Below are 27,643 nucleotides of genomic sequence, written 5' to 3'. Positions count from 1 at the left end.
GAGAATAAAAGGAAGGAAGGAAGAAAAAGTAAAGAGAATGGAAAGAAGCAAAGAAAGACAAAAAGGAAAGGAAATGGAAAAAAGGAAAGAAAGACAAAAAGGAAAGGAAATGGAAAAAAGGAAAGAAAGACAAAAAGGAAAAGAAAATGAAAGGAAGGAAGGAAAGGAGAATTAAAGGAGGGAACGAAAGGAAAGGAGAATTAAAGGAGGGAAGGAAAGGAAAATGAAAGGAAGGAAAAGCAAAAGAGAATGAAAGGAAGAAAGGAAAGGAAAGGAAAAAAGAAAAGGAAAAGAGAATGAAAGGAAGAAAAAAAGAAAAGAAAAGGAAAGGAAAAGAGAATGAAAGGCAAGAAGGAAAGCAAAGAAAAGGAAAAGAGATTGAAAGGAAGTAAGGAAGGAAGGAAAGAAAAAAAAAACAATGAAAGCAAGGAAAGGAGAATAAAATGAAGGAAGGAAAGGAAGAGAGAATGAAAGAAAGGAAGGAAAGAAAGAAAAGGAAAATATAATGAGAGGAAGGAAGAAAAAGAAAAGAGAATGGAAAGAACGAAAGAAAGACAAAAAGGAAAGGAAATGGAAAAAAGGAAAAGGAAAAGAAAATGAAAGGAAGGAAGGAAAGGAGAATTAAAGGAGGGAACGAAAGGAAAGGAGAATTAAAGGCGGGAAGGAAAGGAAAATGAAAGGAAGGAAGGAAGGAAAAGCAAAAGAGAATGAAAGGAAGGAAGTAAAGGAAATGAAAGGAAAGGAAAAAAAAAAAAAGAAAAGGAAAAGAGAATGAAAAAAATGAAGGAAAGGAAAATATAATGAGAGGAAGGAAGAAAAGGAAAAGAGAAGGAGACGAAGGAAAAGAGAATGAAGGGATGGAAGAAAGAAGAGGAAAGGAAATGAAAAGAGAATGAAAGGAAGGGAAGAATATATTGATTCTAGTCTCTATTAAGGCCTACATTTTGCTGAACTGTTTATTTATTATACTCAATATTTAGTTATGTATGCCAGTCCTAATTCAAAACTCTTAGCAGTCACACATCTAGCCCATAACCAGCTCTTTTTTTCAACAATTTTGTTCAAACATCTGTTATTTCAAATACCATCAACCTGGCCCATTCTGCTTCCATTGTCTTTCCTCTTTTGTTCCTACACAGGCCTGTCAGTGGATCAGAACGGTCATTTGCTTGGTCATAACTACATGTAAAAACACAATAGGGATCTTCGAAAATATCAATCCAGTTAATTGAATCCTGCCTGCACTATAAATTGCCTTGAGGGGGTTATGTCCAAACAACATGTAGACAGCAGAGAATGTCAGGGGAGGTTTAATGAAGGGCACACTGCCCTTTTCTCTGGTCCTCGGTACAGAAATCGGACGCCATTGTCCTCTCCTGATAACGCCACCGGCAGATGGGGGCTGCATCCAGCAGTCACTTGTGTGGCTTTTGTCAATGTAGGATTCAGATTACAGGCAGCGTCCCCCTGAGACAACAGTCCCAAGGCCTGCCTGCCACTGCATATAAACCAATGCCACGCTCCCAATCCAGAACAATAATATATATTTTTGTACTGTTTTATGATTAGTGCCAGCAGCCACTTTATGTGAAGAAAACAACAAGTCTGGAGTCATAATGAATGACTGAGGTGTTCCTTTTAAACTTGGCATAAAAACAAAACACCCACAAAAGTCTTAACAGATGTGCTGCGATTCTGAAAGAGGAAAAGTGCTCCAGGTTTTTTTTTTTTTTACAATAAAGCAATTTTTAGGTTTGGCTGCTGATATTGCTGATCATACACATGCAGATACCTCTGCCCACTCTCAAGGAGACATTTGCACAATCATGATCATACCATCGGCAATCCCAATTTTTTTTCTGCTAGGCAACACCACCAAATCCACATCAACTACTGCAGCAACACACAGGCTGAAACACCACCTAGTCCAAACACAATCCCACCAAGCTGGCTGGACAATGATTACAATACATGAGTTCATGCTCACTCTGCTCTCTTCTCCTGTCTGTATGTTTATCTGCACATGTGTATGCAACAGTGTGTGACTGGCTCATAGTCTTGCCCCTCCCTCTCCCAGTGCTTCAATGCTGGAGATTATAAGAAGTCAATATTAAGATAAATTTACCTCCCTACATGTTACAATATAAATAAATATCTACCAAGGGAAATCCCAAGATTACCACTGATGACCTCCTTCTGAAGACGATTACTGTGTGCATAATGATCAGTAACAAACACCTAAGATCTGGTTTCAGATTTTTGTTGTTAATCTGTTGCCACATCGTGTGACCTAGATATAGTAAATCAGAATAACTGTTATTAAACCCCTGATCTGAAGTCGGAGATCACAGGCAATTCTCAGTTGCACAGCAGATCACTCGTAGAATTACTTGAGTGGCAAAGTTCTTCCTTGGCAAATATATTGTTATTTCAGGACAGGGATGTGAGCTGCTTGTGGATTCCGAATGAGCAAGCACTGAATGTTAATGCTTTTCATGAAGCAGCTGCCAAAGATAATGCTGATCAGATGACGGATCTCTTTTTTTTATTGCGCATAAGGTTCCCAGTCTGTCTGAAGCCAGGACGCGTTAGAACATCTTCACAATAAACTGCAAACCATCTTTTATAGAACATGAAAGCTGGATCTCTCCCCACTACAAGTATGTGCATGATCTGCTAGTAGACTATACAAATGAAAAAAGAAACAAACATTCCCAGCAGAATAAGCAAAACAGAATAAAACTATAAAAAACTAAATTCAACTATATATTAAAAATGCAATCATGTATTTATTGACACTTGTCATTTGTCACAGGCGGACAGGATGAAATATTTGTACCATTTCAGAACCGGTACATCTACAGTGTTCTCCCCAGCCTCTTTTAGCCAGGAGCACCACCCGGCACATTTCAGTAACCACCCCACTGTTTTTGGGTGAATACTGAATAGTTGGGTCACAATACAGGGGCTGCCACCCACCTAAAATTTCTTCCCACCCTGCTTAAAAAATTTCTGGGTTGAGCACTGATCTACAGGCCAGACCCCAGAACTGTGTTGTGTGTGTTGTTCTCCCCAGCCTCTTTTATTGGGGCGCACCACCCGGCTGTTTTTGTGTGATTACTGAGGAGTTGGGTCACAATACAGGCGCTGCCACCAACCTACAGTTTCATCCCACCTGGCTTAAACCCTAAAATTTATGGTTGAACACTGATTTAATATTTTACTTTAATTTATAATTAACTCCATGTTAATTACACAGAACGCATTATTCCTCTTGACTGACTTCCACAAATTACAGTTAAGGAAAGTGATGAAAGGATTGCAGTAAAGGCTACTGGTTGTAGATTGTATATTTTTAGATGGAAATGTTTTAACTGGGGAGCCATTAAATGGTTTCATATTCTCTGTACCTGCAAGATCAATGTCAGATTTTGGATGATTTTCCCATAGGAATATTACCATGGAAACTCCTGAAGATAGATTGATTAGGATAAATCTCTATTAATTTTCACACCCTGAGTTGTCTTGTCAATCCCCTTCACAGCATCTCTACATAACATTACAACCTGTCTTCAGTCAATCACCTTTCATCATGTAAATGCTCACAATTAGGAAAAAATCTGATTTTCATTGGCTGCTGTGGGTTTGAGAGTTTTACCCAGCAAGCTATTAAATAAAAAGGCAGATCGGTTCATGGAGAGGCAAGTAGATAAAAATAGACAAAAAATAATGAGCACAGAACTAAGATTAGTGGAGATCTATCTTGGAGCCATGCTTTTTCAAGTAAGCCCCTTTGCTCACAATTTCCATTGTTCAGCAATGTTCTAAAAGCAAAAAGTCAGACAGTCACAGAAATCATCATTTCATTGCACAGGCATCCATAAAAATACAATGCCATGGAAAAAAAATAGGTCTCAGCATGAACCCTTGGGGTGGATGATCATGTAAGCACGTTGAATATTCCGTACAGCTGAAATACCGGCGTGTGAATATTCACTAAAAGTAACACAACATCTAAACAACACTATACAACAATACTAAATATATTGTTAGGCACCATCTCAAAGCTTTGTGTGATAAAAACACATGGCCTATAGCAGAAATATTGGAACCATTTATACAATATATCACAGAATAGCACTTCATAACAGGTATCTTTCTAGATACAAGTATCCTATGACTTATGTAATAGTGAAAAGCTGCGGTCAGTATTGTACATTACAGGAAGTCATGGGATTTGCATACCCTGAGCAAGACAAATACAGAAGTTCCTTCTCGGTACTTTTAAACATTCAGTGACTAAAAGGCATAACATTAGCTAAAAATATCTGAAAGCTTCCAGTGTTGTCTGGGTATTACAAATTCTAAGAAAAGGTAATTGTGAGACCTTAAACATTTGGGGATCCAATGGTTGATAAAACCTTGCTTCTGCCAATCACGTCCCCTAGCGGCACCTAGCCCGCATTCACTGTGTTCTTAGTAATTCGTTTTTGATTTGCAAAGCCATTCTACTAGGATTCTGTGGAAAACCAAGGAGCCTCCAGAGGTTGTGAATGACATCCCATTTGATAGTGCCTGAAGTTCTGGAGTGAACACCACTTGGTAGAGCCAAATATATGGCTCCAACAATGGGCCAAGGCTGGAGAGGATACACTTTCATCACTGAAGCAATGTGAAGTGATCCAGCAAACATGGACTGGATCTGGACCAGGACTGAAAATATTTGCAAAGAAATAGCAAATTACTTTAGGAAATCCATTCCAGGGTTGCTGTATCACAGAGTATTCTCACCAGCCTTGGGGAGCTTTAATAAATCAGACCCAATGTGTTTAGTTGTTTCTAAAGGTGATAATTATAGCTACCATTATTTCTACTGGCCACCAGTTTAAGAAGCTCTTTTTTACCCACTGACCCCCAACAGACGTTTAGCATGGATTCTTGGAATCTGAGAATAATGTCAAGGGCTCCTCAGGGGTAAAATGATTGAGAAAAGCCAGACTGGAAAAAAATATTTATCAATGAATATTTGATTGAAAGTTTCAAATAAAATCAAATCAATTGTATGCCTAGCATAAAGAATCCAAACTATTCATAATAAACTATCGAACATCAATGGCTGAGAACAAGGCAAACCTTGGCTAATGCTAATATTTACTGTATATGTATTTTGCGGGGTTTTATAATTATGGCTCCCATAATTTCAAAGCAGTAAAGGGAAGCTATTTAGTTGGAATGTTGTAGACTGCTTACAAATATAAAAACACCTTGCTCAGTTAGCCTAAGCCTCCTGAGAAAACAGAGGCTGGATCTGTATCAAGTAATCCTCTGGAAGATACAGAACAGTAACTAGAAAAATCAATAAAATACCAAAGATAACTGAGCTGTGTATCATTATTACACCGATATTCAATCTGAGCTTTACTCTTACATAAGGGACTTAACATTAAGCCACAGAGTTTTCAGAGATTGGATACATGAGAACTCTGATAAAGCTAGCAGACCATGCATTAAAAAGTACAATATTATCTTGATAAAGCAGGTAAAAGGGGTGAAGTTTTGATAAATGCTTGTTATATGTTCAAAATCACACACCGGAGTGGCCTATACGGATGTAATCCCAATGGTCAGACCCTCTCTATGGTGGGAGTCACAATACAGATTGAATGTAATCTCCCGTTCCAATTATCCCACCAGGATTTCCTAATAATGAAAGCTGCAGTATATGGTATTTAAATCTGATGATCTGGATTTGTATTTACTGATAAGAGTTTAGCTGAATCAGATTAAATACATGCAGCATTAAAACAAGTCTTTCTAGGAAAGCAACATCACAATATTGCTTTTAAACCATAGTTCACAAGTTCATTTTAAAGCCCACCTCCAAGATATATATTGTAACGTGATACAGGTATATAGCTGGAAATCCAGTAGTGGATGGGACATATGAAGCTCAATGGTTTCTTTAGTATGTGTCTTAAGGTGAAGTGATTGTGTATCTAGGGGCTAACATACATAGATCTTTACCCAGCATTTGTAAACAATTTGCAGTGGGCCTGGCCTCAGAATACACACAGAGTGGGGTGGATTCCCAAATCCTGTGGGGGCCACAAATACTCCCCAACTGAGCTAGTAATTTATGGTAGCTGGACCTTTAACTATGGCGACCGGGTCAGAGACAGACTGGCAGGTCACTTGCAGATTGGTGATCTGATAACTGTAGTAACACTGATCCCTTGCAAGAGAAGACTATATGTGTTCCTTTCGTTTCTCCCGTGTTGCAAGTGAGCAGAGCGCCCCAATACATATTGGTTTCTGAAATATAATAATGAAAAAAGAGAAAACAGATGTCTTTTTTTGGGGCCAAAATAATATATTGTATTCAATAAATTCAATAGAATACATAAATAAACAGAGTCATCCAGGGTAAGTTAGTTAAGAAATTTGATCAGGAGGCAAAAATTCAACGATCCGCCAAACAAACTGAACTTAGACATAAGCAACCTACTGTATCATATACATAGGTATGTTAAGACTCAACAAGAAGAGAAAGTATATATTTCCGATGTAAGGGAAATCTCCTCCTGGACAGTTGTTGTAGGAACAAAAACCATAACTATTTTTTTCCTGCATCACTGATGATTTGGACAACTAAACAGTAAGAGTAACTCCCCAAGGAGAACATAAATAATATTAACCCCCACACTATCCAAAATGATAACTTAGTTCATTACAGGTAGCATTAAAACAAACTTTTAGCCATCCCTGAGCCATGTCGATGTCTACCATGGTCAAGGCTAGCTGTAATGCTCATCCTCATTAGCAGACTATAACCATATAAGTGCACAGTTTATACATTTGTGCATCACTTGTACTGCTAGCGTGATGGAAGCTGGAAACAGTAAAATACACAACTGTGATTGTACTGCTTATAACCAAAACATTTGTGTCATTCTTGCTCATACACATTGTTAGAATTTTTTATCAGTACAAAAGGGAGTTGTATTAGTCAGTCTGCAACAACTGGATTACTAAGTAAATTGTATGGTGCTGAAGCTAAACAGGAACAATTTATAGCTTGGCTTCTAAGGGACCTTACACCTTAGAATTTCACATCATAAAACATGGAGCATATAGCTTTAGAAGCATAAAATGAAGGACAATAAGATCTTTGGGGAAAGTGAAGATAATCCATGCCTTTTCCTTTACCAGGACAAGTGTTTTACCCCACATACAAAATATGTTTCTAGTGTCAGTTGTGTAAGGAGTTGGTATGTTTAGGCTGCACAGTGTACAGACACATAGTTTGGAAGTGTTCCCTCTATATATCACGGTGACAGAGATGGCTAAATAGGGTCATTCTAAACCGGTCAGGCTGAAAGTTTAGGCCTCAAGCATTTACACTGAACTCTATGTGAAATATCTGGTCTGGAGCCATGTCATCCCCAGCATAGACAGCCATTTCTGCTCCTGGCAATAATCCGGTCAATGTCAAGGACAGAAAATAAACACAAACACATATTGTGCTGGTCGGAGCCAAAAGAAAAAAAAAAAATAAGGGAAAAGATAACTTCATCATTAGCAAAAACAAAGACAATAAGTAACAGGAAACCTCTTCTGTCCTCAACTGGGACTATTCGCTACGCTGCAAGAGAATACGTACTGATCTGTGATCACCAAGATCAGAGAGCTGGAAGTGTTGTCAGCGGCTCAGTACGGGCCAAGCTATTAAAGGTGCAAGCCATCCAGCTAACCCTGTTTATTCTTTATTTATGTTTTTATAAAGTAAGCCTCCAACTGACCTAATTTTATAAAGCAAATTACAAGAAAAAATCCACCAGATTTATTTATATTGTAACGTATAGGCCAAAGGCAGGGGGACAGGCTTGCATTTACTTCCGCTTTACCTTGTGCAAGTTGGCTGTCCACAAGTTTTCTGCAGGCGGTGGTTGGACCTGCCACAGTTCTTTCTGTACAGGTTATTTTCAGAACAGTGATTATATCAACTATTTTACTAAATAATAACAGTGACTACCAAATGCATTTACATGGATTAAAAAGGTAAATTTATGTGTTTGTGGCTGTTAAGGAATATATTTGTCTTAAAAGTTATTTGTGACCAAAAATGTAACATATATGAAAGCAATATTTGAATTGTTTTACTATTAACCGTTCCAGATTTGGTGGCTGAATTTGTTTTATTTTTTGAAGCTTATAACATACATTCTGTTCTAGGGTGACAACACTCCAAATGCATCTATAGTGGGCAGAATCCCCCACGGAATAGTCTACAGAATACCTTTGCTCTTTTCCATAACTAACAAGGGAGTCTGCAAAAACAGAGGGCACAAAACACTTTTGATTCTACTTTTAATCATAGCAAAAAGAAAGCCAATAAAATCATTTATTTTCTATGAAAACCCCTACCAATGACTTTGTATCTTCTAAAATCCACTGAAGCTAGATCTCATAAAAGCCACCAATCAGATAAAAAAAAAAATGAAAATGAAAAACATCAAAATTTTAAACTCGATTGACCGGAGGAGGGTTAATAAAATAAATGTGTTTTTTTTACCCAGTGAAGCCAAACCTACATTTAGAGACCTGTTATTGCTAGGACTGCACTTCACATTGAGAGGACAAAACAGACGCTGTTCCATGGAAGGTACAATGTAAACACAGCCGTGATGGAGACATGTGAAGAGCATTGTTTGACTCTCGAAACAACAGGAAGCGTAGGCTTGTCTCTCCATCTAACCTCATGTGCCGCGCTCTCATTACCTTGTCAGTGAGGGTAGGGGCTCACCGCCATGACACTGCAGACTGGCTTCTGGCTATTTTTAAACAGCTTGATTACAAAGACTTTCTGCTTGGGAGCTTAATGCGGTCACTTACAATTTTACAGTCCAGCGGAGGACAAGGAGGTAGTGGAAGCGTGTTCCTATAAATCAAAATTTAAAACCTTTATCCACTAGGAGCCTTTGCTTTTATTCTATCCTCCTGTATTATCTTTCAATAAATCATAGCTCCAGGGCATGTTGTAAGAGCCTGTACAGCTGATAAAGCAAGCACCATTCTAGAACATAAGACTTACACTTCAGTACAATAGTCAAAGACATGGTGCTGGGGATTTTCTGTTACATCCTGATGTCTATATATGATTTATGCAACATATTTAGGCCAAAGGCTGGGTACAGAAGGGCAATAATTGTCGTTGGAAAACGAATGACTTACGACAACATTTATTTGAATGATCGTATAGTGCAGGATTCTGTACATGCTGTAACGATACAATCGTTCAAATATAATCCATCAATAATGTACACATACTAGATAGGATTGTTTGAACAATGCAGGAAGTGACGTGTATCGAAGTAAGTGGACTACGAAAATACGATGTCTGAACGATTGTACACACAATAGATATTGAACAATAGTCACCAAAATTGATCTGCAAGGACGGTTGTTCATTTACAGCAACATTGCTCGTTCATGGGTGTCGTTGTGCACTTTTTTTTGTTAACGATTATTAAATGATTGGTCGTTAAGCGATTGTTTTCAACAACAATGATTGCCCGTGTGTACGTAGCCTTAGCTACTGACAAAGTTAGGCCTAGGATATACAAGAAATCTTATCATTTGTGACAACTTACCAGTGACAGCTAGACTTGTCGTAAAAAAAAAAAAAAAAACCTTACGATATTCTATTCCATTGTTTGGTGGATGGTTAGCCCAGTAAGGCATTACTGACAAGAGGGATTCTGCACTATTTTGATTAGAAAGCGCAAGGCTACGTACACACTTGCAATGGTTCTCGGCCGATATCGGACGAGAATCTGAAGTGTGTACAGTGCCCATTGTCAATCATCCAAATGACCATCTTGGCGGAGCCACGGACGATGGACAGTGAACGATCCTAATGGAAGTGAAGGGGGAAAGCGCACAGCGGGGTGCTGCTCCGTCGTTCTCCCCCTCCTCTCTCCATACAGCAGAACGGCCCTGTATGTACAGCACTCCAGCGTTCATGCATCGTGCTGTTGTTTGTCGTTGGAAAGGATCTTTCACGATCCTTTTCAACGACAATTATTGCACGTGTGTATGCAGGCCCCGTCCCGCCGGTAAAAGATTGACATCATATAACATGCACAGATGCATACAAACGCGATAGAGGATTTTGTTTGCCCTCTGCAGTTGCCTACATTGGTGGCCTAGCTTGGCTAGAAGTAAAGGTCATCCCATAAATAAATCCAGCAATTAAAATCCTCTTTGTGATTGCTGCTAAATCTATTACAGAAGGGAAGAAATATTCCACAAATAAGAGCCTGTACTATTGTCCATGCTATCCTTTAGCAGTTATGAGTTGTTGGCTATGAATACCACTACAAGAGACATTTGTGAGGTCTTAAGTCTATGTCTAAGAAACAGTCCCAAAAAACACCAAGAATCTAATCCAGCAAGCTATTCCTGGCTGCATGCTTGAATACTGCTGATACCAAAGCAAAGCTTAATCTGTACATTAGTGGTCCATGTGGCAGCTGCTGGGTTAACCTACTGATGAGGTCATGCAAAATGGATGGGGCAGGAAACAGAGGCTATTCAGCTAGTTCAGCCTCCAGATTTAGCTCACAAGCCATCAACCGAGAGTCTTCCTTCCTTGCTGCACACAATTACATGGCTGTATTCCAGTAAACTTGATTTATCTGGACCTTAATAACAGACCTTCTAGTCTTGTCAGTTTTTCTCGGCTTAATATTGCTTTCTTCAATAAAATAAATGTATAGTCCACAAAAGCATGGAGGTTTCCATTGCTTACCCCTTTCTTTAATGAAACACTAGTCCGGTTTCTCTAGTTTGGAGGTTGATCCAGTGGTTTCTTTAATTTCTCCGTCACACATGTGGAACTCACTTTGACTTTTGGCATCTGCATGTTCTGCCTGGCTTCAAACAAAAGAGATGCAGCCATTCAAGTTATATTTTTAGAGGGAATACAGAAGTGGCAGGCCTACATTTCATTCAGCTTAGGTGACCTTTGGAAAAACTAGAAAAGGTTCTAGCAGGTAGTTTTTTGTTTTAGGAAAAAGGCTATATATGTCTCCAAGCCAGAAATTATTTTAAGCTGGGAGTGAAAAAATTGTAGGTGGGTGGGATCCCCTGTATTGTGACCCAACTCATCAGTAACCACCCAAAAACAGCCCTGGTGCACCCAGCTGAAAGGGGCTGGGGAGAACACTGCGTCTCATTTTAAAAATATAAATCCTTGCTCTAATTGTATACAGGGATGCACATGCAAGGCTCAATGCACATCTCATCATACCATGGGTGGTGTAAATAAGTACCTCCCGTGTGCCCTTGCAAAAGTTATGCCATCCCTGGTTCCTGCTTCTGGCTCATATATCCTGTAGTAATGTATTAACCACCCAGAAGTAAGTGGGGAAGAAGGGTTTTTACACACCTGGAAGTATTTTTGTAGAGGATGGTGAGCAATGAAATGATGTACAAACTGCCAGTGGATGTCAAGATTGTTTCCAGGGCCAATTCTCTTTGTGATCATTTCCAGTGACAAATGAAAGAACAAGGGCTGTGCGCACTGTGCTCTCCTACATGGAGGATTGATGAACAATGTCAGGGGACCAATGTACACGTGTCAGATTTTCTATTATCGGATAGAGCAGTATAAGAAGCCTTTGTTTTCCTATTATTTTTTACATGTATGTGTCCCTGTACTGACATCGTACATGATCCAGTTTGCATTATAGAAGCACATAATTATATCCCTATAAAATTTGCCATACTTATATTGAGTGTCCTACAAAAACGCACCCTATATAGTGACAAGATACAGTGGACAATGGGCCAAAACAGTAATCTCTTCACAAAAACACAGATTCATCCTCTTATGCTGAGTAAATAAAGGATTTAATTTTAAGTTAGCACCATTTAGAAGAGATTATTGTTTAATTGCAGCTGAAGCTGGCACACAGGCCGCAGCTCACCATCTTTTATGCACAAAGCCTCCTATAGTCAGAGAGGACCGTGTGCCACAGACCGGCAGAAAAACAGGCCCTCTGCCCGTCGTGAACTCTGAAGCTGGATAAATACATCTTTAAATAATGAAGAGTCATAGCCAGTTGTCACTTCTTTTGCATTACCAGCGATGTACTCAGCAATGGCACAGATCACCCATTGACCTGTATGCAGATGTGACAGGAACAGGCTGGTACAATGCAAAGCAGCACAGGCATTGCTTTATCAACGGCTTAAGATAAAATGCCAATAAACTCCAATTAGAAATCGAGTTGTTTACTGCCGCTAATATTTACTGCTTGTGAAGACAGGCCAGTTTTACACCAGCCATCTGCAACACAACACAAGTTATTTTTCTCAAGCACAATGATTTCCTGTTACAAGCCTACATGTCTATTAATGAAAATTCTGAACTATATTTTAACAGTTATATGAGGTAAAACATTTTAGTTTAGGCTGATCTTTAAAAGCAGAAAACCAGGCCAAAAAAACCTGCAATAACACACTTTTCTGGTGGCACTGGGCAGTAAAATAAGATTTATTCCAAGATCCCGGGTAACTTATAGTAAAAGGAAGCTTTTCTCAACCTTTAAAAAAATTCAGCTTAGAGAACCCCCTATGAAAAACAATTGGGGGGGGGGCAATAGGCAAAATAAAAGCTTTTGATATTGGTGACCAAAGAAAAGGATGTCCCCTTACACTTGTAGCTAGAATAAAATCTTTATAGACACCTAAAACAACATGCAGTTGGCTCTACCATGTGGCATAGCCCTCAGAACTATGCAGGCATCATCAAATAATAATTCAATCAGCCACAGAGAAACTCCTAGAAACCTCTCGAAGAACCCTGCGGATTTCCACTCCATTCATCACAAATTGTCCCTCACACTCGACTGGCTGGAAAACCAACGTTTCCAAGACTTATGACCTCTAGTGTCCCAATATCTGTATAATTGTGAAAAGTAAATATTCCCACTTTTTACAGTTACATGCTTGTTTCATGCACTTTACATATATGTTTGGGCTGCTTTAAGGTTTTCATTTTGTGGCAACAAAAATGGCTGCTCAGCATCTTAGTGCAGATAAGTTATAGAGGGCTTTAATATGCACAGCACTGCAAAGAATGATGATCAATAAAACCAGCAATATCTTCATATAACTCTTTGTGTGTGAGCCATTTATCTGTGCACAACATTCAATTTAGACATCCCCTTCCTAGGCCTGAAATCAATCTTCTCCTCCTCTTCCCCCTCAGGCCATTGATGGTTTAATAGCTTCTCCATACTGGAGATATAAATTGAGACTCATGCAAGCACAACTTACAGACAACCTGGTATCTGTAGCTTTCTTACAAGAATTTCTTGGGAAATAAATATTACAACAGTGTATGGCTGCAGCATTGGATATGAAATAGTTATGGGGTACGTGTGTGGAAATATCTTGTGCATCAAGGCCACAATTCCACCAACGAGTTTGGAAACTACATTCATCTAGCTCAGGAACATTTCAGTATTGTCACTCTAGGACAAGCAAGTGTGTTACTGGAAGAATCACCAGATTAAAAACAAAAGGAAAACACAAGGATGTTTTTCTGTGCAAGCCACTCACACTACAATCACACGATGCAGAGCCAGGTGAATGGATCCAGCTACAGAGCCACAGGAAGGAATGGAAAATAAATACACAAACGCTCCAAAAGAAAACACAAACCAGGACATACATCCTACATGGTTTATGTTCAAACAATACCAACTAGGGAAAAAGAAAAACTCTACGGATATTAAACTTCAAATTTGGTTCACAAAACACAAAAGGGGTCAATTTGTCATTCTATTTTCTTCTATTGACTTTGCTATGTAACAAATTACGTAGCAATATGCCACCCCAATGCATTTTACAACAAACGCTAAGTGACATGACATGTACTGTGTAAGTATGTGAACATGCACGTATACATGCACACTTAGGCTAGGCACACGCGTGTAATATTCGTCGTTAGAAAATGATTGACTAATGGAAGATCAATGATTGTTCATGATTATTTTAAACGATTGTATAGTGCACAATTCTGTACCGATACAATCGCTCAAATATAATCCACCAATGATATACACACACTAGATATGATCATTTGAATGATGCATGAAGTGACTTATACCGGAGAAACAGTAACGCAGAACCATCCACGATGACTGAACAACCATACACATAGATAGCGAACGATCATCTCCCAAACAGATCTGCCAAAACCGTTGATCGTTTCCAGCAGTATGCGGCTTTTAGGGCGATAATTTAGGTGTTTTTTTGTTAACAATTATCGAACAATCGTTTTGCAATGACAATTATTGCAGGTGTGTACGTAGCTTTAGTACTGGGCTATGTGTGGTCCAGTTTTTGTCCCATCACACTGCATAAGGCTGCAGAATGTTGCCATGTGAAATACAAATGGTACTTAGCTTTTCTTCCTCAGTTTTCCAAGGAGATTTTAAACTCCACCTCTCAAAGCTAATCCTTTAATTGCTCCATTGTTGTAAATAGTGTCAAGCCAAATTAGCTTAGAGGGGGCTAACAGCAACTCAGGAGGGCCTACAGTGTCCCTATTAAAAAGGTTACACAGTGATCCATTCAAACAGATTGTCTGAACAGTTGAGAAGAGGTCAGCATTAATTACCTTGACACATCTCTGCAGTAATTATTACTTGACACTTCACTTAAATGCTTCCAAGTAAGTGTCACCGGGGTAGATTGGCGCAGTGGGCACAATAAGGGCAATTATTCTGCAAGCACTACTGATCTAGCAATGTTGCACCAGCCGATGCAGAATTCCAATGTCATTTTCTTCTAATCTGCCAACTATTGACAGGGACAGCCTGAGTAGGAAAAGCATACATGATCTAATCAGGGATTAGACTTCAGAATTAAATCATCTTTCAGTACGTCTCCCCCCCTCATCATCCAGCAAACACCTGTCAGATTCACTCACATTTACATTGTGTGTGTACATATATAAACATACAAACACATTAAAACTGTTCACAAAGTAAAATTACCTTTCAGATTTCATCTACCAACAGCTGAACTGTGCCAGTGTCTGCCCAATAAAATAAAAACATAATAGATTTGCCCAATTAGGGTCCCTACAAAAGCAAAACAGAACAAAAAAAAGGTGAATATAAGTAGCAGGAAGGGGTTAATGGCACCTATGAGGGGCTGGATGATGCCCAGATATTGGAGGAATGTTAATTAAACGAGTGAATATCAGTATCAGTGAGGAATGAACTGTACATACTAAAGGTATTAGAGTCAAGATGTCAACTTGTAAAAGTATATAAAAAAGATAAAACTAACGTTGTTCTTTGACTCACCATGTCGTACTAGCCTACCTTTTTCTACTAGCCCAATCAAAGTAATTTAAAGGATGCATTTATAAATATTTTGACCCAATAGAACCCAATACTTACTCAACATTACATTTTCACATTAGATTTAATTAAAAAGTTTATTAAATAGTGAGTAAATGATGATTCTCACATTTTTTAACTGAATACAATGTTAAAAATATGTCAATTTGGGGTATATGTTGAAAACAACATCATTCCCTGGGAAAAAGTCCCTTTTTGATCATTTGGGATTGGAAACATCTGCCTGGGATTTCATCTTCCGGTGCTCAAGCTAATTCTAGCTCGTGGCCGGACAATGTAAGTATAAACATGTGCCCCAAGGGGTCCAGCAATATGGCCAGGAGACTGGCTTCGTGGTTGTGTTTCATGGAAAACAGATACCAGCTTTGAAGTAAAAAGACATATGGGTTTACTTAATAAACACACCAAGAACAATGGAGCTTGTTTATGAACACAGGTGAAAAAAAAAGAAAGTTGCCTGCAGCAGCCAGAAGTGTCTGGGGTCACATTTGAAAGCTAAAAACACAAAGGTCCATCTTTCTTTGATCATGTTTTCACATCATCCCTAAGGGCATATGACACCCAAGCAATAGAAGCTTTCATTGCAAACACTAAATAAAAGTGGACAGCTGATGGTTGCTATAAAATACTTTTTATGTATTAAGTTAATATTGCATTTGCAGCTATTTTCTCTATATCTACCTAATGCAAACTTCCCTTCTGCATCTTGATCCATTAAACAAATTAGAGTGCACAGTTATGGAGGTCTGGAGTTTCATTCCCAGGAGGACTCTATCTATATGAGGTTTATATGTTCTCTCTATATTTGGTATCTCCCCCAGCTGTTCTGAGCTCAACCACAACCCAAAAGAGTCAAGGAAGTTTACAAGACTTCTCCAAACCCAGGCCTAAGAAAGCATTATGTTTTCTGTGAAATACATTAGAGCTCTATAGATCAATATTAAAATGTTCTTCCCCTGACAAGCAATGTAAACACTGGTTTACCATCTGCTACAGGAATGCAGTGCAGTGTTCTCCCCAGCCCCTTAAAACCAGGTGCACCTCCCGGCACTTTTCAGTAATAACCCGGCTGATTTGGGGTGATTAATAAAAAGTTGGGTCACAATACAGGCGCTGCCACCCGCCTTTACCTTCTTCCCAACCAACTTAAGAAAAATTTCTGGGGGCAACACTGCTCTAACAAGTGATTGGGAGACTCAGAAATCTGTGCAACTTCCCATGTCTCGTTTTTAAAACACAACCAATCAGATTCTACCTTCCAGAGAACTGGTGGCTGTGAGAACCCTTAAACTAAACTTTTATTCATCACACGTGTTTGTGTATACCTCCCCTGCAAACAAGTAAGCTAAAAAGATCCCAAAATACCAGAAAAAACAGAAAAGGGGGAGACCTGTGCACTACATCTGTTCCTTAAGTTTGATGAGCTATCTACAAAAGGTAAAAGAATAATCAGAGCAAGCTCAAGTTACAAAAAAAAGTTCAATTTGATCAAAACCTTGGCATGAAGATTTCATGCGTAAACATTTCTTGTTTTACAAATGGCAAAATGTTCTTTTTGTTTTCAGGGCCAATAACTTTGCCACTGGGTGGATGATGAACTACTCCCTGTCATTATATCAAGGACATGAGACATTGACAATAATGCATATTCATTTATCCTAAAACAATGTGACCTTCCAGACAAAATTTGCATGTGAAGACAATTTGAAGTGCCCAGGCAACTTTAAAACGTGCAGACCATATTCATTACAGCAGTCGCCATGCAGGGAACAGAGACCAATCCAAAGAAAAGCTGTTAATTACAGACATTCAGACTGTTTGTGCTGTTAAAATTTCAGCATGGAGAATACGCCCCGTGTACAAGACTGGAGAATAAAATGTTTTTGTGTGATGCACAGGATTCGGACAGCAAAGGCAACAAATGAAGAAACATGTTCGTCATAACAAAAACTTAGGATCTGCCTAGGAAACATTATATTAATGGCTATACATGGGATGTATTGGATGATATGATGAATTTCTGAGTGTTCACTGGATGAATGGTAGTAACATCATGCTGTATAGTAATAGGCAGCAATGTGTATTTTTTGCATTTGATTATGTAAAAAAAAGGTATATTGCGCAGACCAAAAGGGAAAATATTAGTTTGCTGTTGGGGGTTGCATATACTTAACTGCACATATTAGATATTAATTGCCTTCCAGACTCATCTGCTTTTTCTCCAGAAAGGATCCTTCAGATGTCACACAAGGTCAGCACCTGCTTTCTGGACTGAGATGTGGATTTGAAGAAGCCTAAACAATTGTCAGCTATACACAAATGTCAAATCAGCCCACAAGGCTTTCATTCACCTTGTAACTTGCTACAAAGTTAAAAAGTTGCATTCTGGTCAGAAAGGGGGGCAGCTTTAGCCTGCTGGTCACTTGGAGGAAGATAGGAGAAGGTTTGCCTGCCATAGACAGATGGCATCATCTCACCTTAAGCAAAATATTGGAGCTCAAGAATTGCTTTCCAAAAGGTATCGCATTCTAAGGAAAATATATTGTTGCCATATATTGAGATATATCAGGAATCTATTCTTTCAGGTATGTTAGGTTCACTTTAACCCACCTAAGAGTATCAGCAATAGACTCCCAGTTATCACTAAACAAGGTTCTGTGCTCTGTCCAGCACTGAGGATATGTTTGGTTAAAATTCCTAATGTTATTTTTTCTGTCTGCAATAGTAAGAGGCATATTATGCAGGGATACGTAACAATTCTTACCACCCAGATTCTGAACATACCCCTCATTTGGTCAGTAAACATGTTATAATTAAAGTATCTAATGTCAGCCTATGGAGGTTGTACCCAAGAGAAAATATGTTTTCAATTAGCTTACAAGACACAAACTGTGCACAATATTTGCAAGGTAATCACTTATAGAGATATTGACAGTGTACAACTAAAAAGATGAGTGTAATGCATCAATTTAATGTGGACCTCTTAGCAACTGCATATATACACCTGACATGTCACAATATAGAAAAAAAAACAAAATTATTTTTAAAATAATTTATAAATTTTTAAACAAAATTATATTAACATCTGATCATTATTAACAATTAATAAATGATTTGGTCCTATCAGCCCTCTGCAGGTAGCAAACCTCAACAGAGACATTGCAGCAGGGGGCTAAGCTGTGTCAGACATTGGTGATATTCCAGACACCAGACATTTCCATGATTGTATCATCAAAAAGCACATATCTCAGTCTACGAAGGCAATGCTGATCCTGGTTGCCTTAAAAAATGGCTTTATCTTTCTAGAAAGGAAAAGCAGATAAAGGGTTATTTAGGAAAGCCTAATGTCATGGTAATAACATTTTGCAAGTGCAATGTATACATTATTTATTATGCTTGCATTTAAACGTTGTGTAAAGCCTTATAAAGAACTTCTCATATTTGGTTCCTCCTGATCAGTTACGTCTATCATTGAAATTCTTTTGTTCTATCCAATTGAAAAGTGAAAGAACTCTGCTTCATTATTATCAGTTACATTGTTCCTACTTATCTCTACAGTCCACAGAATCCTGCTTATCTGTTATGTAGTAGAGGGCAGGGGGAGGTCTCTGTAGTCTGTAGTGGTAAAACATATGTTTACTTCCCATGTTCTATAAATATGACAAACAAAAGTAAATGTGTCTTTACCAGTCCCCGCAGAAATCATAGCACAAATCCATTAGTGCACTGCAAGGTTACAGGTCTGAGCATGAAACTTGTGGGTATTGCAGGTAGTAATCGATTCAAATAAATATCAACCCTATGTAATGCCCACAAATGATGCAGCAACATAGGGTAAAAAAGCAAGGGACCATGCCAATACGAGCCAGTAAGGGGAGGGGGAATGGGTACCAAGGTTATTCACCCAGACAAGAAACTCAAAGTACAAGAAACAAAGGCTAAATAACTAGAGAGCCGAAACAACATAGACCTGAGAGGTGTACTACTGGGATTGCTAAGGGGAAAAGACTCGAGGAAAGGTTGGATAATACACTTTAGCACAAAAACAATTTATTTAATGTTATCTCCACTTTGGCATCCATTACATTACAGCCAATGGTTGCTGTTTTCCAAATAAAATATACTAACTTAGGCTAGGTACACACGTTAGATTTTAGTCATTGGAAAGGATGCATGAAGGAGTGCTGTACATACAGTGCGATTCTGATCTATGAAGACGAGAGAGGGGAGAATGAGTGAGTTTCACCCCGCTGCGCTCTTTCCCCTTCACTTGTATTGCGATCTTTTATCTTTCGCCATTTTTGGATCCGCCAGGACGGATCCATGAACGATGTTGGACAGCTACTGTACACACGTCAGATTCTCATCCAATACTAGCAATGAAGAGGGAATTGGACGAGAATCATCTGACGTGTGTACGTAGCCTAAAGCAGCATACACACGTGCAATTCATGTCGTTGGAAAGGATCTTTCACGAACCTTTCCAACAACAAGAACCGCACGATGCATGAACGAGAGCTGTACATACAGCACCATTCTGCTCTATGGAGAGGAGAGGGGGGAGAGCGACACCCTGCTGCGCTCTCTCCACCTTCCCTTGCATTAGGATCACTCGTCGTTCATTGTCCGTGAATCCGCCAGGACGGATCAACAGACGATGAACAACGCGGGCTGTACACACGCCAAATTCTCGCCTGATATCTGCCCTGAGACAAAAAATTTTACGTGTGTACGTAGCTTTAGATGAAGTCTGTACAGAATATTTCTCCAAAAGTTTAAAACGCCCATGTTTGAAATTCCTATTCATTACAATGGATCAGCTCCAATCAGACGTTTTTGGGGTATGGGCTGCAAAGAAAACACAACCTGCAGCATTTCAATATGACCATAAATGATTGCAAATATCCAAAAATGCCATAAATGCTCCAAATGCCCCCTCCTAATAAAATAAATGGGATGTTTAGGAGTATTTGTGGCCATTTATGTGCACTTTCAAACATTTATGGGCATTATCTCCTATTCTAGCTCTTCTCCACCACAAACCTGGGTTCGAAGCATCTTGATAAATGCTTAAAAAAATTGTTTGGATATTTATAAGGAGCATCAGTGTAGACTTAGCCTTAAACCATAAGTCTAGGGTCATCTTCACCAGTCCATGCCATACAAATCCTTCCACGTAGTAAAGTACAGCAACCAAAGCAAATTATATATTCTTTTTACACAGGGTACAAAATGTTTCATTCTACAACACATCATATTTATTCTGGAGACACAGCGTCTCTTCCCCTCTTTCTTCCTATTCTCTGAGGGGAGTCCCTACCACAGAAGAGCGAATAATACTACATACTCATTTATTATTTATGGCCCCTGAAAACCCTGCACATCACACGAATGTTCACTTACAATGCCTCATACTACAACCTATGGATATTTTTTGTGACAAATCTCTGCTTTGTACACAAGGAAGGCCATTTCCAGGTCCCTGGCCTTGTTGCTAGGTTACCAGCTTTCAGGAAAATGTTGTTCACAAACTGTGTTAGCTGGAGCTAGGCCTGAAATAAAATACCTCAGAAATGAATCACAGTTCAAGGGGGTCTCCTTCCTCTCCCCCTTCCAGCATTCCCGATTAGTCAGGACATGAAATGTAGCGGCCAGCGTGTCTCACTCAGGAACAAGGGAACCGAGCATATCTATGGAACTGTATAATGATATGTTGCCGTCACATGCTCTATAAAGAAACCCTAAATCCGCATGCAGCTTTTCGGTATCCAGCACCTAGATTACAATTATAGCAAAACAATATCTATATACAATATGTACTACCTCCAGCTCCCGTTAGCTGGGCGCACCACCCAGCACTATTCGGGAACCACCCCGCTGTTTACTGAAAAGTTGGGTCACAATACAGGGGCCAAAACCTGCCTACAACTTCTTCCCACCCAGATTTTTTATATTATTACTGTGGAGACAACTGTTCCTGGTTTGTCATATAATACCTATTGCAACATGCAAAAATGTAGCATCGCCCAATGCACACCAAAGCTGTGTATTGGACGGAGAGGAAGAAGTGATTGTAGCTCAAATCAGGAAAGAAACTAAAAGGTGACAAAGATGGCTCCCTCTATAGATAAAATAGACACCCTAGAAGAGGAACTGTTATTTACAGGATTACCAGTAGACAATACAAAAGAAATAAACCAGCGCTGCGTAAAATGTTGGCGCTATATAAATCCTGTTTATTAATGATAAAAACCAAAGAATAAAACTATTCTCATCTAAATTCTGGTAACCGGAATTAAGTTACATTTTTGGGGGGAGTTTAAATTAGAATTTCCTTCTTTGAATCTTGAATCTATGTCCACAATCCAAGCTATCACAAAAACTAAGCACCCTCACATTAAATTTTTCAGAATGTTTTCTACCACAGGGCATAAGTGAAAAGATATGACATTGTTTACTATAATAATAAGCAACTAATTCACCTTACTCCATTTTTTCACAGATATTAAAGCTATCTCTTTGTCTCTAAAGGAGTAAGATTAATTGTATGCATTCCAGATCAATCAGAATAGAAGTACTGCTCTGCAGCTCGGAGAATAATATGCACCCACAGGGCTTGGTGAAGTTATTTCGACAAATACCCCTGTTGTCTTGTTAGGAGCAAAGTGGGATTTGTATTAGAGTTTCTATGGTGACAACCGGAGAAATGAGCTAGTTCATGCCAGATACAGAATTCATTCATTCACAGAATAGAATACCAACCAGACCTTGTGACCATGCCCATCTTGCATGTAGAAGTGGCATAGATGTAGCCGGAAGACTTTGTTCCACTATATTATTTGATATGTTTACTAAGCAAGCGACAAAAAAAAAAAAAAATAATGATTGTATTTATTACCCTGGCTTCGGATGTATTGGGAGTATAAAAAAAAAACAAAAAGCATTTCCCTTATTTTTGTTTAGAACAGACAAGTGTGTATACTGATGAGTATTAATAAGCTTACCTCCCTTAAAGATAATCACTTCTCACTCCTACACACTTCCTGAAATGCCATTGTATTCATAGTTGATTCACTGTGTAAAGTTAAAAACCAACCTCAGCCAAAACTTTTATTTCCTTTAAAGTATGAGTGGACAAGGTCAGTTTATTAAATACCGTATTTTTCGGACTATAAGACGCACTTTTTCTTCCCCAAAACTGGGGGGGAAAAGTGGGTGCGTCTTATACACCGAATACATGTTAAATATAACGGTAATTAAAAAAAATCATACTCACCCGATCCTGTTCAGAATCTTTTTTTTCTAGGTTTTTCTCCTTCAAAATTGGGTGCGTCTTATAGGCCGGAGCGTCTTATAGTCCGAAAAATACGGTAGTTACCCATCTAAAAATCACCATTTTAACCTATGGAGGCCACTAACCCAGCGTTTCCAAAGTCAAATGGACAACGAGTCCGGATCCTCAGCCATATTTACAATAGAAACTAAAGGAAAACTTAAGAAGACATTTGAGTCCGGAGTATGATTAGTGATATTGACAAACAACCTGTGAAAAAGTTAGAACATATATTTGCATTACCCAAACTTCCACACTCGGAAGGGGGACAATCCTTCAATGAAATCCTTGGCATCCAAAATCTTACAAGATGCTCCATAACAGTACAGTAGTGTCTTCTTGCAAAGATTTTGGATCCACGGGACTCCCAGGTTTGGGATATACAACATTCCGAGGATCTCAATTAAAGGATTTAGATATCACCATGCCCTGGCAATGAAAGTGGAGGTTAAGATAGGGCAATATAAATTTTCTTATTTGTTTTTCAAAATATCTTTATTTTTGCAACATTACTGTGGCTGATTTAGAAATGGAGGCTTTCACTTCCCCCAAATCATAAACTCACATATCACATGAAATCTGGGTTGTGCTGACTCCTTAAAGTGCGTACACACTTCCAATTTTTATCGTTCCAATCGAACGACGAACGATCGATTGGGCAAAAAATCGTTCGTAAAAAAGTAACCATATTGTGTGTACAATATCTACGAACGATCGTGTCGTTATCTCTATGTGCCGGATCGGTGCTATACGATCGTTCGTATATATCGTGCATGAACGTTCGTCGTTCGTTTTCCAACGATAATAATTGGAAGTGTGTACGTAGCTTAAGTGCTTGCACACCCCCTTTAAAGTTTTCTGGTAGATCACGTAATGGCTAGAGTGTGGCATGAATACACAAAGTTCGACACAGAAGGTACTGGGAAGTGGCTGTGCAGCCCCAATAAGACTTTGCAGGCATGGCCACAACTGACCTTCATTGAGCTGAGTAAGGTACAGCATTGGCATTTGAAAAAATGCCATATTCAAAACGAAATTGGCAACCTACACTAAATAAAAATAAGACCAAAGAAAAAATTTTTTTAGAACTTTTGGTCTAAGTTTAGATAGGACAGTAAAGGTGCATAGTGTGGATGTTCTCCTCATGCCCATAAACTTTCCTCTGGGTGCTCTGGTATCCCCCAATACTCCAGGAAAATTATAGTATGTTAGCAGGTCCAAAATCTGTACATAGGGCAGAAAAGGTCTTCTGAATATTCTGCAAAGCTATAAAACTACTGGAAAACAGAGCCTTCAGTCAATTAGTTTGAAAATATGCAGTTGATATTTTATAAAATATTAACATATATTGTTGTATATTTGCAAACATAGTGCAAGCAAACCTATAAAAATGTATTTCTGGCCAAACAAAAAAGTAGCATTTTTAAACACAGGTTAATTCTTTCAAACCTTCCCTGGCCCTGAGCAGTTGTCACTTGAAAATATGTGCCTTGCCCTGCCTTTGCAGGGAATTCTTGTCATTAGAAATCTTTACATTCCACAAATACCAGCTTGTTATCAAAGTTCCAATTCACTGAAGAGGACACACAAGAGCCCCTGTGTCAGTACTTGGTGTGAATTATGGAAGGCAGAAACAGTCAGAAAATACAGATTTCTCTTCAACATCCAGAAATAACTCTATTGCTGCGGCCTTCTCAGCGGGAATAAACCCAGGAGACACGTGGAGAGACCAAATACTTTCACTGCAGACATCATTAGTGTGTTCCAGATAGAACATGTGATATTATGTCTCGTTATCTCATAGCCATTACCTAGATATCTCCCGACAAGTAAAATAAGTGCAACTGCGAAATATAGCAATGTCACATAATCAGAACATTTTACTATTTTACTATGTCTATTCTAGTTGTAAGAAGTCTTTGCAACGTTAACAATCATTACTTTTCATTATGTAAGTATTTTGGTTGTTATTGAAACATTTACGATTTCATTTATCAGTTTTATATACATGTTGTATTATATTTATATTTCATGTACAGGTTTGTACATATTTATGTAGTAGCAATTTTAAAAGTGTAACTAAGGCTCGGTACACGTGCAATAATTGTCGTTAGAAAATTAACAATTAACAACAGATCACTGATTATTCACAAATATTTTAAACGTTCAAATATAATCCATCAATAATGTACAAATGCTAGATAGGATTGTTTGAACGATGAAGGAAGTGACGTGAAAAATGTACGGCAGAACCATCCATGATCACTGAACCACCGTACATATAATAGAAAGTGAACAATCGTCACCCAAACAGATCCGCCAGGACAGTCGTTTGTTTCCAGCAACATTCCTCATTCAACGGTGTCAACGTTTACTTTTTTTTTTGTTAACAATTATCAAAGGATCATCATTATTATCGATGATCGAATTATCTTCATGGAATCATTCATTTCCAACGACAAATATTCCACGTGTGTACATAGCCTTAGATTTGGTCAGTGCTTAGAACCTGTCAGGTTTCTGTTGCTGCAGAGATTTACGTTTATTTTTCAAATGGCCAATGTCACTGGCAATGAAAGTGAAGGTAAATCCAAATAGGAAAAGATGAATCGTCTAGACAGGACACCTACTTTCAATTAATAGAACAATCATTTTGATTGATCTTTAAAATTGATCCTTGCGATAGACTATAAGTATTTAGCATATTCTCCACTTGTTTGATAATTGATCTGAATTACATGACGCAGAACACGGGTATCAGTATATGAAGCACTTCCAGTTCTCTCCTCTTATCCATAGAAGGATGGAGGAGGGGGGATAGGAAGCTGAGCAGATGTCTAGGGAAAGGCAGGCTGAACTGAGCACAGTCTCCCAGCACATGCAGGATGATGCCACATCTCCCAAACACTCAGCAATGGGAAATGCAGATCTGAGCTGGCTTATTCTTAGGAAAGGATGACTTGGCGGGATAGCAGACGCTCCATGTATGACCTACCAAGGAATCAGAGCTGTGCTGCACAATTATATGCAAACATTGATCATTCACTTTTAACAAAAATGATTTGTTTCCGTATATTGCCTGCAATCAGCATGCAGTAAATCACATCCATGTTTTTCCATGACTAAAGATACTGCGTCAACATCAGGAAACCATTAACCCTGCAAGCACTGCCTGTGCTTTGAAGCAAAGTCCTAAAACAAAAGCTTGATAACAACACTTCCTTACATTGATGATGCTAACTCGAGAGTCACATACAGGTTCTAGCACAATATTAGTGTGTTGTGGTGTGAAAGGGCCTAGGGTCTCATTTAGGCTTTTTCAGACAGGTGGTGAGGTTGTGGTTAACCCTTACTCACGCCCATGAACCATGCCCAGTGTGGTCCATGTAGAAACCTATCCATGGCTGCCTATAGGGAACAAAGAGCTGGTATAAAGCATTTTAGTACAACCCTCTGCTGTCTGTTGTCAAAACTTTAAATTTTGATTTATTAGGATCAAAAGTTTCAGTTAGGGCTGCCACGCAAATAGCAAGGTGCAAATCATTGGGAGTCACTCAGGAACGCCATTCCCCCTGCCCATCTGAACGTAGCCATGGGCAAACATACACAGCAATGTTAGAGTGTGCTTTTATGAAGATCCCAATGACACAGCTGTCATTACTTAGGAATGTTCTTGTTTAACACTTCCAGTGACAAGAAGATCTCTATGGTTTGCTGCAAGAGACACTGGATGCAGTATAGGTGCTCTATGGGCAGCAAAAGCATGCCAACATCACTGATAACAGCATCAATACAAAGGCTTCTACCAAAGAAGATTGTCTTACATTGGATGACCATGAACATGGAGAATATGAGGGAGAGAAGAAATCAGTTTATTGAGAGCTGTGGCAGTCTACGTGATAGACAGAATGACCGGGGTGTCAGTTTGATCCAAATAATTGGATAATATTGTACCAGCTCCCTGTAGTGCCCCTGGTATAGGGCGGTATGGTGCTAGCTCCCTGTAATGCCCCTGGTATAGGGCAGTATGGTGCCAGCTCCCTGTAATGCCCCTGGTATAGGGCAGTATGGTGCCAGCTCCCTGTAATGCTGTAATGCCCCTGGTATATGGTGCCAGCTCCCTGTAATGCCCCTGGTATATGGTGCCAGCTCCATGTAATGCCCCTGGTATATGGTGCCAGTTCCCTGTAGTGCCCCTGGTATATGTAGTGCCCAGGTTGCCCTCTCACCTCCTTGAGTTGCTCCAGCTCCTGCCGGGCGGTCTCATACTCCAGCTCCAGCTCGTCATAATGCTGTTTCAGCTGCTGCTTCTCATCCAGCACCACCAAGCCGTACTCTGCCGCCTGGATCTTCTCCCTGGTGGTCTCCCCGAGCTCCTGGAACAGCCTCCTAATCTCAGCCCGCAGCCACTCCGGCTCAGAGCGCAGGACGAGCCGCTCAAACTCTTCTTCGTCCATGACATGTGCCATGCCTGGGAGGGGTTCAGGGTTTCCTCCTTGTGTCACCCAAATTCCCGGGGTTCCCTCCCTGCACCCCGAGCCTCAGCGCCGAGTCCCCCGCATCCCGCACTCCGCCGCACCCACTGCCAGTTATGGGAGCCTAACCCCTAGCACAGGTATATGAACCAGGGAGCGTCTAACAATTACCTACACAATACGGCTTGTCAAGTAGCGAGAGGAGAACTGACAAGACACGGGCTGGAATGTGCTAAGGAGGGAGACGATTCGAATACATTCCCTAAACAGCGTAAGGGCACTGCGCATGCTCATTAGTGCCTTGGCTCTGGGCAAGAGGACATATTTATGGGCACAACACATGGGCCTGGAGATAAAGCTAGGGAGCAGCTGAGCTATAAGGGGGGTGTTCT

General features: G+C 39.4%; 1 protein-coding gene across 5 annotated transcripts in view; it reads right to left on the bottom strand.

The window, feature by feature from the left end:
- The window catches only part of BICD2 (BICD cargo adaptor 2), a 66,761-nt gene extending 39,372 nt beyond the window's left edge, over positions 1 to 27,389 (bottom strand). For 4 of the 5 annotated variants that reach the window (XR_011922012.1, XM_072420957.1, XM_072420958.1 and 1 more), the window contains exon 1: positions 27,006 to 27,389. Coding sequence is in view for 4 of the 5 variants with exons in the window: in XM_072420957.1 (XP_072277058.1) it covers positions 27,006 to 27,245 (240 nt within the window). In the remaining variant the exon portion in view is untranslated. The remainder of the gene's footprint in view (positions 1 to 27,005) is intronic. The other variant, XM_072420960.1, reaches the window with a different exon arrangement.
- Between the last annotated feature and the right edge of the window lie 254 nt (positions 27,390 to 27,643).

This window comes from Pyxicephalus adspersus, chromosome 8, assembly GCF_032062135.1.
Source record: "Pyxicephalus adspersus chromosome 8, UCB_Pads_2.0, whole genome shotgun sequence".
Lineage (NCBI taxonomy): Eukaryota > Metazoa > Chordata > Amphibia > Anura > Pyxicephalidae > Pyxicephalus > Pyxicephalus adspersus.
Note: the sequence above shows the minus strand (reverse complement) of the source record. Positions and strands in the feature narration are given on the sequence as shown.